General features: G+C 39.4%; 1 protein-coding gene across 2 annotated transcripts in view; it reads right to left on the reverse strand.

Moving 5' to 3' along the window:
- Nucleotides 1–13119, reverse strand: part of ASB7 (ankyrin repeat and SOCS box containing 7) — a 30744-nt gene that overhangs the window by 12566 nt on the left and 5059 nt on the right. For both annotated transcript variants that reach the window (XM_034066354.1, XM_031048680.2), the window contains 3 exons: nt 11925–12023; nt 8560–8820; nt 1240–1845 (listed from right to left, as the gene is read on the reverse strand). In XM_034066354.1, coding sequence (XP_033922245.1) covers nt 1240–1845; nt 8560–8770 — 817 coding nt within the window. In that variant the 5' untranslated portion in view covers nt 8771–8820; nt 11925–12023. The remainder of the gene's footprint in view (nt 1–1239; nt 1846–8559; nt 8821–11924; nt 12024–13119) is intronic.

Here is a 13119-nt window from a genome sequence, read left to right on the forward strand (position 1 = left end):
GTCCTGAGACTGAAATATTGCAAGTCTGGATATTATATCGTCTACTAACATAGCGAGAGGCTCCCAAAAAGGAAACCAGAAAGGGATGTGTTTGAATGAGAAAGGGCAGAGAAATAAAAATAACATCTCTTAGTTACTTGTATTTCTTAGTATCAGCTTTGACCTTTCCAAAAACTCTTTAGATTTCAGACAAGAGCAAAAATAACACAAATCATGAAGACAAAAATGAAATTCCAAATGCTTGTGTCAGCTACTGCCAGCAGATCTCAGCTGATTCACCCCCAGCCCACACTAGATTTCAGTTTCTTTGCAGAGTAAGTTGCTTAATTCTCATAAAAAGCATTCAAATAAAAGGAATTGTAGGGTAAAAAAAAGATATACAAACTATCCCATCCTCTGTAGGGCAAAGATCAGCCTAATTGGATGATAATTTATCTGGCCACCTTAACATGTAAGGAGCAAACTCGTTATCAGCAATTCCCAAATGCTTTACTCAGTTCTGTAATCATGAAACACTATTCTAGCATTCTATGCTGAATGAGAGAAACCTTCCAGTATATAGTACACTAAAACCCAATAATCAAAAGTGACCAGAATATTAGGAGCCTAATACTCTCTTTAAATACCATAAGTCACGACGAGTTAAAATCTCTTTCATATTTCAAAGGCATCCACAAAAATCAAACGAAAGCTCCACAGCACAGGAAACCCCTTCAAGTTGCACCAATGAACTAAGCCATGTCCTTGTCTGGTTTAGGAGAGGGAAGGAGAGAGGAGAATATGGGAGAACACAAAGCAGCAAAAGCTCTTTTCTGCCCTAGTTGTAGCCAGATGAAAAAAGCCAGCAACTGCAGAGTACTTGCACAGCAATTAAAACAAGAAAAAAGCAAAAGACACTAAAGACCCCTAAATAAACAAGAAAACAAAGCCCCAGACCCCAAACATCTTTCTTAAGTGCTAAGGCCATTCACACAATGAGATTTCACAGTTCACTTTTTTAAATGAATGCTTCCTGTAGCTATTTAAACAAAACTAATTTAAACAGCATATACTTAACATTAGCATCTTTGAGCAAGAGATTCCCAGTATCACAATCCCTTCACCTTCCCAGAAATATCCTAGTGCATTTAAATAGCATCAAGGGGCAGAGAGGAAGCATTTTTTTTTCTCTGGGGCTAAATTCAAAGAAGGCTTTTAGAGGACCTTGTGTCCTGTGATTAACTTCTCTTACATACATACTTGTCACTTCTTGTAAGAAATCCAGACAGGGTCGGCTACTTCCAGAAATACTTATTGAAACAGCCAGTGGGGTCTGTCCTTCATAGTTCCTTGTGTTAGTGTCTGCTCCGTAATTATACAACATTTGTGCACAAAGCACATCATCTCTAAGAGCAGACAAGTGTAAGGGTGTCTGTCCATCTTCCAAGCGACCCAAGTTTGTATCCGCCCCTCTCTGAAGGAACATTCGGCAGTAAGAGTGATTGCTTTTGATCACAGCGTATCGTAACAGGAAACCATTCTGAATGTCGATGTTGGCATTGTGATCCAGAAGGATTTTCACACAGCTTGACCTCTCTCGGATAATGGCCAGCTGAAGTGGTGTAGTACCTTTATCACTGAGCGGATCAACCTCGGCCTTGAACTCCAACAGGAGCCTCACAAATGAGTCTCTGCCATAGTGGGCTGCTACATGGAGGGGAGTCCAACCATCGTTGCTCTTTGCATTAATAATGTCACTTCTATATTCAGATTCCAACATCAAGCGTGCAATCCTCGCTCGGCCATGCATGGCTGCGTAATGCAGAGCAGTGAAGCCTCCAATTAAGTCCTTAACTGTGGGATCAGCTGAAGTTAAAATAAAATTAAAAAATAATTAGAAGGCATTACAGTAATCCAGTGCTGCAAGAAAAGAGATAATCAAAGGGTTGAGTGTTAAGTCTTTTCAGGCATAGCATGACAGGATTATTTGGTACTTCCAACTAATTCTTGCTTTCAGGAACATGCTATTTTTAAGAAAAAATTAAATTATATTTAAGAAAGTTACACAAAAAAAACCCTTTTTCTTTTACATACATATGTTTCCATTTGACAAATACTTCTCTGCATCTTCCTAGCACTCTCAGGCTAATTACTCAAATCTCCGTCCATCCAGTTTTCCTCCAGCTCTACAATATTACATTTCTGTCTTAACGTTCAACTTTGTTTTATTTTCCCTTGTGTTACTTCTTGGTCTTAAAAAGAAGCATGTGTAGAAACATCTGCTGTCCCAAACTGCGGATGTTTTGTGGTCTGGCAGCATTGTATTGTTTTTAGGGTGTAATACTGCATTAGGTAAAATGTGGTCTGCAGGATTTCCAAAGCATGTAAGATATATGTTATTCTAGATTATCTTGATAAAGTCTGTTTTTACAGATGATGAATCTGTTCTGAATTTATAGTTCTACAAAAATTTCAGATTTTACAAGAATGTAAGCAAATCACGTATGGAAAGAGTCAGGGAAAAAACATCAGTGCAGAATACAAGTGATTACACAGAGACTTGTACCCCTCACAGCACTAACTCAGTCTCATTTGTGAATTTTACAATTAAAACAATCAAATCAATTTACTTCATTTCCTCAGGACACCCAAACTTGTAAAACAAGTGCCTATTTCATATACCAAATCAATTACCAAAGATGCCTGCCTCATCATCTCACCCAGAGAACAAGCCAGGCTCTGAAGTGTTTCCTTCCACCATATGCTGCCTGTTGGACGCTGAAAGGTACAAACTACAAGTATGGAAGTTTGAGGCACTTTCCTAAGTTTCCCAGCTGGTAATGCTAGTGCATGCACAAGGTATTAGTCTTAAGCTGACATGTTCTCAACATTCCCATGTATCTATTGAAGCAGCTGTTGGGGTATGTCCTTCACTGTTACCTGGGTACAAAGCACACTGTAAGAGCAGACAAGCGTAAGGGTGTCTGTCCACCTTCCATAAGTTTGACAGCCCCATCCTTGCATCCTGGCACACAGAATTCTCTCTCATTTCCTCACCTATACATACCATGTTTAGAAGGAAAGCAGCAGTCTTGGGAGGGTGGGGAAAAGAGTAGGACATTGTGACCACAGGTTTAAAACAAACTCAGGTGAAGGTTACAAATACCCAGTGCTCACACACACTGCTTAAGAGGAACTGTTGTTCTCCTGTATCAGCTTCAGCTCAGCTGCCATCACACTCAAACAGGAGAGGGGAAGGGGGTGGGAGACACCAGTCTCAAAATTCAGACCTGCTGTAAGTTCAGAATACAATATATATTGCAAGCTAGTTTAGTCTGAACACATCTGAACCCACAAAGGTGCTAACATAAAACAACAGGCTTCTCAAAATAGACCTACTGTGACCATATCCAGATAACACACCAAGATAAACACCATACCAAAATAAAAGGACTGGCAAGAGTACAGAACACAGCTGCAAAGGTAATCCAGCAACTTTAAGGTTTTTTATGCAAAGACTGAGGTGAAGAAGACAAACAAACAGAAATCCAACATACAAACTAATGCAGCCTGACTACACAGAGAAATAAAACATGAGAACTGCCTCTAGTGTGTAGAATAGGAACTTAGAAATAACAGAAATGCTAAGGGAACTTTAGTAGTGACAGCCTTCATCGTCTTCTATGAAAAGCAGAAGTTTCAGCACCCTGTAAAGTTACCTGAGTTAAAGTAATGGATGAAGCATCCACAGGTTGGCAGGAAAATGAAGGCAGTGACTGAATAGTTGGTTCCTAACCTGCACTCTGACGATGTCCAAAATACAGCAGAGAATCAGTACAACCCACCAAGTTATTGAAGACAGATAATCTTTCAAAGTGGTGTTTGCTGCTCCCAGGATCTTTCTTCACACTACTCAGACTATTCTACATTACCTCCCAACAGCAGATAAAGTGAGAAGCACAAGCATGCAAAGGGATGATACATTCAGAGAGGCAGAATTAAGGAGAAAGATGGACATAATGGAAAAAAAAACCCCAACATTGCTTTTACCATTAATGTGAACCAAAAAACCCCCAACCTAAGTCATGCAAGAGTACTGTCTCAACAAGAATAGGAAAATAAGCCTCTCCATTGGGCAAGCAAGAAACACAAACAACTAACTGTCCAAAGCGAACCCAACAGTAAAACCTCAGGATAAATATATTGTAATTCCCGTTAAGGCGACAAGCTTTTAGGGAGTTAATAGTACCAGTCTCCCACTTGATTAGGGAAACAACTTCAGCCGAGCAAAAGCCTGTTGCTGTTCAGTCAATGTTTTGCTGCCATCTCCTGGAGAACGTTTGAACTTCACAAGGGTTTTGAGCAGAACCTGGACCTGAATTACGTTGGCTACGTGTTAGTAAAATACATGCTACAGAGGTGATGTTGCCTTGAGAACTTTAATTGTTGTCAGGGATTTTGTTCTATAAAAGGCTTCAGCACTGGTATCATGGTGTGAAGTACCTTTCTCCCCCTGGAATACAAGGCAGAATTAAATTGGGAATGATTCTCAGCTTATCTTTCAAAATCTGCAGGGGGGTATAAAATAAAGTTCCTGGTACAAGCATATTTAACTAGAAGGGGATGAAGACAGCACTTGCCAACATTTCTTTATCTTGCCTCCATTCTTATTTCTCTTCAAGTTTCCCATTAATTTGGGGAAAGCAGAATCTAGAAACATAAATAACTGCATTTGGTAATTTTTAATGTTCTTAAATATAAGGCACAATACAATAGCATAATGTATTATGCCTTAAGCCCAGCTGGTAACCCAGAAGCACGCAGCTGCTGGCTCACTTCCTTCTACCCTGCTCCTGGAGGAATGGGGAGAATCAGGTCAATGTAACTCCCATGGGTTGAGATAAGAACAGTCCAGTAATTAAGGTGTAACATAAATCACTACTGCTACCACCAATAATAATAATGATAAGGCAAATAACAAGAGAAGAGAATACAACTGCTCACCACTTACCAACCAATACCAAGCCTGACCTGAGCAGTGATCTAGCCCTTCCGGGTACCTGCCCCCAGTTTATATAGTGGGCATAACATGCTGTGGTATCGAAAACCTCTGGTTAGTTTTGGTCAGGTGTCCTGTCTCTGCTTCCTCCTGGCTGCCCCTCATCCCTGGCAAAGAACGAGACTCAAAAAGTCCTTGGTCAGACTGAACATTACTGAGCAACAACTAAAAACATCGGTGTTATCAGTGTTGTTCTCAGGCTGAGAGTCAAAAAACACAGTATTGCACCAGCTAGTAAGGAGAAAAATGACTGCTGCTGAACCCAGGACAGGAATAAACCTTGAACTGCTTACCAAGGGTACCAGGTAACTGCTCAAGCTCACCTGAGATTGAAAATTTGCAACACTGATATCCAGATTATGTTATTTCACATTAAAGTCTAGCTGAGCTAGTCATTTAAACTCTTGCTGTTAATGAAACTCTTGTCTAATACCGTAGCCTAAAGGATATATACATTCTTAAACAAGAGTCTGATATTTTAGAGTTTCAACTTACAGCTCAGTGGAGCAGTTTGCTTACTTACTTGATGCCTTCTTTAGATCACTGTCACAGCATCATCTGGGAAGTCAAGAAAGCAATGCTTCTGGCTTCATAAAGTACTTCTGTTATTTCAAGCTTACTTCTCCCAACTAGGGCTTAATTCTGACCACAAGACTTAGAAACATGACTACTTCTAGCTTCTGGTTTGAATTTTCTTGAACAACATTGATACAAAGACCTCCAGGAAAGCATTGCTGTTCAGACACACAGACACTTTATGAGCTGATTTAGGGGGATGAACATTTGGCATTCTCTAGTTTCTCCTGGATTCTGCATGACCTTACTAAGATTAAGATACCTTGCAGCCAAGACTAAAAACAAACAAACATGTCTGTTTGGCTACTCCTGTTACTTTTCAATTTCTAGGAGCTTTAGTGAATCATTTCTTCACTTTAATACGAGTAAACACAGTTAATCCAAGTCAAGTAACCAGCTTAATATGAGTAATTGTCCTGCTTCATTAGTACTGAGAAGACACTGCCAAGGGACAGCTAACTACATGCTTTCAAGACTTTAGCTCATTGTAATGTTAACAGTGGTGATTGGTTAGTAATAAAATACAGTTCTTGTCCAGCATGAGATCATGTGTCTCTATGTCATTTTGAAACTAAAAAGTACACCAAAGGGAAAAATAGGCTTGTTATGCAAAAAATCCAGCATTACTGAAAACTACACTCCTTATTGTGTGTTGCTTTCCTGGGGAGCTTTGTGACTTTAGATTGTTTCTATGGATGGAAAGAGCTGGAAAGAGCCATCTGCATAGAATCCTCACTTTATTAAAATGAGTCAAATACACAAAGAAAGTCAAATTCACTATTTTTCATGAAAATGAAGTTTCTCTGTGATTCTGATCAACTTCCTGCCTTCCATCACTTGCTAAAGAATATTTATCTGACCTATTACCTCTATATCTAGTTGGTATTTCTGCTGGCATCACCCTTTAGTCTGGACTGACTTTTTAATGCATTTTCCCCATATATCTGTGTCTCCTGGCTCAGCAGATAATAAAGCTTCCTCCTGTTCCACCACCTCCACTCAAATCATCCAATCTGCATGCACAACACTGTTCTCTGGCTCTTTTCTTTGCTGGTGAGCAATGATGGAAGAGAATTAAAAAAGGAAAAGCAGAAGGCAGCAAGGTCATAACTCCATAAGAAGCTACCTTTCATTTCCAGGTCAGCGACCAGATTTCTTTTCAGCTTTTATTAGCCAAACTTCATCTCTGTCCCACTACCACACAAGACTACATCAGTAGTCTTACAGCATCTCAAATCAGAGTCACAGCACTCTACCCTCAGCAACAGCCCAGTGTGGTTTTCTCATTCCTGTATTACGAATGTATTTCCAGCTCTGTTAAGCTTCATCATCCCCCTAGACAGCCACAACTGTCACCAGTGGCCCTTCCTTCCCACTAACATCTCAGTTCCCTCTTCTCTCCGGAACTCTTATCCACTCCCTCTCACTACCTTCTTTATTACTAATATACACAGGCCCTTCAATACTCTGTTTACCATAAGATTCACACCAGGAAACTACTTTTTCCTTCACACCAATGTCATTTTGGTCCACAGGGATTAAGCACCAACACTGAAATAATCCACTTCTTGAGGAAAAGGTGAAGACTGTGTGAAGAAAGATAGACAACAAACCTTTCACTAACGAGGCAAGCATGATTAACTCTGCTTTTAAGAGTCAGCTCATTTGTGACATCAGTATGTTTTAAACACTCATTATCTTCTATATCTCCATTTTGAGGTAAAACAAGGCAAAGCATAAAACAGTGCCAATTTTCTGAAGCAAGGCTCAGCTACAGGAAAGCTGCTGTAGATGACTAACCCTCACACTATTTGTTACTCAACTTTCTAGTCCTTGTGATTAAATGCTAGACTCCTTCCAGAACAAGAGCTTTTCATTAGAGGCAGTTTCCAGGAGGCATCAGATTCAGTTGGTAGTTCATACAGGAAAGAGTAACAACAAAAATGAAAACAAGACACTGCACCAGCAGCTATTCAATATCAAACCCTATACAGTGTAAATAGGTAGGAACACATGAGGATGGGTTTGTTTCAGATCATCAGGTTTACAGAGCTAAACCCAACATATTCCTAGCCTTACAGCATAAGGATTTTGAATTATTAAAGAGAAGGCTTGAGATTATCCAAATATATATATATAAAGTAGAATTTTAAGTTAGCTATTAGTTCAGTTTAGTAGCTTTTTCCCTCTTCAATAAGGACATGAGGGTTTGGCAATATTATGTGGTTAGAATCTGCATTGGTATATCAAGAGGCCCCAGTAGTCCAGGCTGTGTTTTACTACTGCTTTTAACGAATATACCACTGATTGTGCAAATAACATAGCTCATTAATGCCATTCATTTTTAAGGGTGATCCATATATCTGACAAATACTGCGACACACATAAGGAGCCCATATGTCCTCAGATATGTAAAGCAACAAAAAGGGAATTTCAGTTTGCTTGGGACCAAACCCATAATAATTCATTTGGTAAGAACAGCACTGAACAGAGGATGCTGTTCTTTTAAGAGGACTCAGCAGAATCTGGAGAACATCTACCGATTTTTACTTTTCCTCTCCAGTACCACATTAAATGGTTAAACCCATCAATTTCTACAGCTTTAGGTGGCCTTGAAAGAAGATATGGCAAAGAGAAACTCTCACTGGTAATAACCATCACCCAAGCAAGTGTATCGCTTCAACCAACCAAACTCAAATCAGTTCATGTGGATACCAGAAAGGTGCATACTCAACTGGACTAGCTGACACCGAAGTCCCTGCACAGAGTACTGTTTTCATAAAGCTCAGCAGACTTTTAAAGCTTATACAGAAATTTAGTCTTTAATGTTACTTGCTCGAGAATTATGAAACAAACCTCCCTAAAATTCCAATCCAAGGACCTACTGCCCTCTAACAGAGGAAGAACAGAATCTTCTCTAACAGAAAAGCCTCTAGACAACTTACCTCCATGCTCGAGAAAAACCCGGACACATCTCTCTTTCCCTCTTGCTGCAGAGAAATGAAGCAAAGTCCAGCCATTGGCATCTCGACCATTAGGAGAATATCCTTGCTCCAGCATCTTGCGCACGGTGTGAACATCGCCAGCAGCAACTGCAGCCTGAATCTGCAACTCTTCCTGTAGTTCAGGGTTTCTCCGACAGTGATGGTGTAACATCCTAGCTGAATCTGGCTTTTACAGAGGCGTCATGAGGTCACACTAGTCACCTTGGGTCAATATAAAGCAGGAATAAATTAGGAGTGAGACCACAAAAGAGATATCTAGGGAAAAAAAGTCAGTGCTAAGGAAAAACAATGTTAAGATTTACGTTCTATACGTAAAGTCATCTTACATATAAAATAAAACCAAACCACCTCGCTGTTAACAAAAATCATAGTACATGGTTCACATCACTGGCTGCAAAAGAAAAAGGCACTTATGCATTATAAATAGTAAACATTTTCTTCAAAAATAACAGCATTAAACAAGAGTCCACAATTAAAGCTCCTGAAGAACAAGTAAAATGGAAAAATCACCCAAAACCAACATTCATTTAAATAACACAACATGGTTAATAAATATAACTCCAGAGACAATGGATGATCTAAACTGTTGCATGCAACTGCACTGCATTGCGAGAGCAACTGAGCTCTGGTATTTGTTTTGAGATACATACCATCTCTAAGGTTCAGCGAAAATATTTTCATCTTACTAATATAATCTTTTGCTGTGACCTACAGCACATGAGCATTAGTAACACTAATGTTCAAACTGAAAACTAATTATTTTCCCCCCCTTCTTCTCCCTCTTTTTTAATTAGAGTGCACTGTCTGTGTTTTGGCTTGTTGACTTTTTTAATAGTACACAAAGACTGCAGAGAACTTCAATATTCTAGAAATCAAACACAAATGTGATGAGAGCTGAAAACACGTAAGTGCAGTTAATATCGGCCTGCCAAGCACCATGAGAACATACACCAGAACAATTCCATTTATAATTACCTTGATATTGTATATGAGAGAGCTGGGCCAACAGACTATCAATATAGCCACTGTAAAAGAGCTTAGATACAAGCATACATTGGGAAAGAAAAAAGTATTATACTCCATGCTCTGTTTGAAAAGTCCCCATTTACAGTTCTACCTGCTACCCGGTGGGGACAAGTTAAAAAGTACAGGTATTTAGGAATTCTTCCACAGTACACAAAATCTGTTGTCTACATCTTCAGGTATCTTATGTATGATATCCCATCAACAGGTATTCCTAGAATGGAAAGGAGTGTCAGGAAAAAAAAGGAGAATAAAAGCAAGGTATGAGAAAAGTAATGCTGAGCAATAGGAGCTTCAGAAAATATTCAAACGCTGTTGCAATGGATGTTAACAAGGAACTAGAAGATGAAAAAGAGAAAGAAAAAGGTATTTAAACTCCTGTACAGTTAAGCACAAGGTAAAGTTCCAAAGAGAAGGGTGAATTTTAAACAATCTTGTTGTATTAGGATGTCAACCCACATCATCACTTAAACCTTCTTTTACGTAAGTATCACAAGGGTTTCCAGAGCCTCCTGATTCATAGGTCATCCAGAAGATATTGCAATCAACTCCCCCTACCCCACTGGGCAATGGCTCTCCTATGATGCAGATATACACAGGCAAGTGAAAAGTGAAAACATCAATCACTGCCATCTTTAAAGATGAAAGCGTAGGTATCTATTCGCTCTTCTACAGCCTCGTTGTTCCCATTGCAAAGGAGTTATTTATCTGCTTCTTGGAGAGATATAAACTTGCAATTAACAGGTAGCTACAATGACCCTAAGTAGATTGCAAATATGGAAATTACATGCAGCAAATGCTTGTCTTTGACATTTATAAATGCTTCAACTTACCACGTATAGCATCAATCACTAGTTCAGCACAAGGCTATGAAGGAAGAGTTTTTAGCTTGATAGGTTATACATGGTTTAGGAACTGGCTTTGTTTTGGTTTATAGTATAAACTCCATTATCTGACACTGGAAGCAAAGGGGATTAACAATCCAGCAACCGCTAACCCAACAGTTCAGCTTTTGCATCACAGTCCAAAAATCAAACTTGGTTAATCTGATGACAATGGAAGTATTTCTATTAACTTTAATAAGCTTTTGCTAAGCTCTTTTTCTAAACTCCAATTAGCACTTCAGAACATGCTCACCTATAAGACAGCGAGCTTGACTTCATTCTGCATCACACCACTAACAGTACTGTTAATGGATTTCCAACTACAAGAGAAACATCTCTCTTTGGATTTACAGGTGAAAACTGACTGAATCTAACTGGTAATAAGTCAGGGGGAGATCTTCGAAAAAACAAAGTAAAAATCAGCATGCCCCTTTAGCCTTACTTTCTGAATGTGCACAAAAACAAGACAGGAAAACTGACCAAAAGTTGATAGAAACAAACTTTGTACAGCCATTTTTACAGTCCCTTCTTGTACAGGATTAATACTTACAAGATCTCATGTGATCTTGAAAATTAAGGTCAAACTAATTGCTCAGAATGGTACAGGAAACAGACAGGATGACTAAACAGATGAAGCAAAAAGGGATTTCTCATTGAAGGGGCCAGCAGCATTCCCCCCTGCAACTATCTACGAAGACAGTTGGTTAAGAAAAAGCAAAGCTCTTTATATCACACTTCTCAGCTGGTGGGTATATTTGTAATGCAGCATTATAAAAAGTTGGCACTGGCCCCATATGTTGCATGTGACTAGCAGAGCTTATTCAAATTAGCTAGTATTAAAGTACATAAGTATTAAAACATACAAAGCAGAAGACAAAGTCAGGCATAAAAGGCAGCTCCTTTTATCACCTGCACAGTTCTGTAAATATCTACTCTTCTGTCTCACATCTACGGCAGGCAAAGAAATGTAAATCACAGGCCTACTTAATGGTACCATTCAAGATTTTGGGATAGCTCTAGGTACACACCAGCTTTGAAAACATTTCCACTTGTGTTCCATGGATCATTTAAAATTCCTGTTTGCAAATCCTCATTTACAACATCACTCTTTGAAGGAGGAAAGGAAGACTACTGGAAGTCATTAGCCATTTGGCATTTAATATTTAATGTTTTGCAACTGTAATCAATCTCATTCAGAACATGGTATGCATTTGGATTGCTACATTGTGGTTTTCTCCATGCAAGTAAAAGAATTAAATCAAGCAGAAGGGGGTAAAAATGTACCTATACATTCTTGGTTATAATGATCGTACACTGCCATGAAAATGGAGGACAACACCAACTACTTCATTGATTTTGCAAGTACAACAGGACAAATTCAGTGTGTTCCTGAATTACCTTATATGAGGTTGTTACTCTTTGATGGATGTCCCACTCGTCATTGTCTTCATTATTCATAATCTTGTGTGCCCATATGTGTCAAACAACCTGCTGCCCCTTAAAAGAAATGATATTTCTTATTAGTTGCAAAAAGTGAGAGGTTTTTACTTACTTTTACGTTGCGCCTGTGCTAGAATGCCACATTTTAATGCAGTTATGCCAGAAAAAAGCCCTGAAGTGTGTTTTCTTTCATCACCAAACAGTCCTTCAGAGGTTGGAGTGGGGAAAGGTTGCTTCTGCCAGGTGAGAAAAAGGCTAGAGAACATTTTATGCAAGACAAGAGAAAGGAGAGATGTGCTTCCTCTCTGGAATAAACCTTGAGGAAAAGGTCTAAACCCTTCTCCAAGGACTATGCGTATCTGCTGCTGCCATGGAACAAAAATGGATGCAAAGGTCACTGTAGGTATTTCTGCCCAACTGCTCAGTGCCTCCCTGCGGGAGTCAGATGCCAGGAAAAACCTTCAGAATCCATTTAGTTCCTTCCCAACCCATTTCTGTGGGCTTTTTTTGTTTGTTTGTGGGAGTTTTGTGGTTTGTTGATTTTTTGTTTCCTTTTTTAAACCTCCATCCATCTGTGCTTTCCTCTCTAATGAATGAAACCTGATAGCATAGAGCATTGACTTCCCCATCCCTCAACTGGACTAGTACCACCAGTTGTGTCTCCCTCATGTAAGAGATCAGGCTAACAGACATTCCACAAACAGGTAAAGATACCTTCACAACACAAGCAATATCACCTCAGAGATCATCACCCTTTTCATATATAAGTACTAGAATCAACCTTTACTCAGTTACAATCCCTACCCAGTTTCCCCCTCCAGACTAGCCCTCCTTATCCCCCTTCTTCATCATCTGCAGTTAACACGCAGGATCAGCCCCACTGCTTGAACATTTCCCACAGCACTGTCGAGAGCCCGTACTCATCAATGTTACTTCATTAATTCCTTGTACACCTCTGTCTGACCTTTTGGTCACTTTGGCTGCAAGCTTCTCTCAACAGGACCCCTTATCACGTGCGAGCACTGCAACAGTATTATAAATAATAAAAGCATTAATTACTTCATTGTATAGCAGGGCACACAAAACCAGCTGTGACTTGTTTTTCCTGCATATGAACTGCACCAGAACAATTACATGAACTGTGCAGCTTTTA

The sequence above is a fragment of the Melopsittacus undulatus genome, chromosome 9, assembly GCF_012275295.1.
Source record: "Melopsittacus undulatus isolate bMelUnd1 chromosome 9, bMelUnd1.mat.Z, whole genome shotgun sequence".
NCBI lineage: Eukaryota > Metazoa > Chordata > Aves > Psittaciformes > Psittaculidae > Melopsittacus > Melopsittacus undulatus.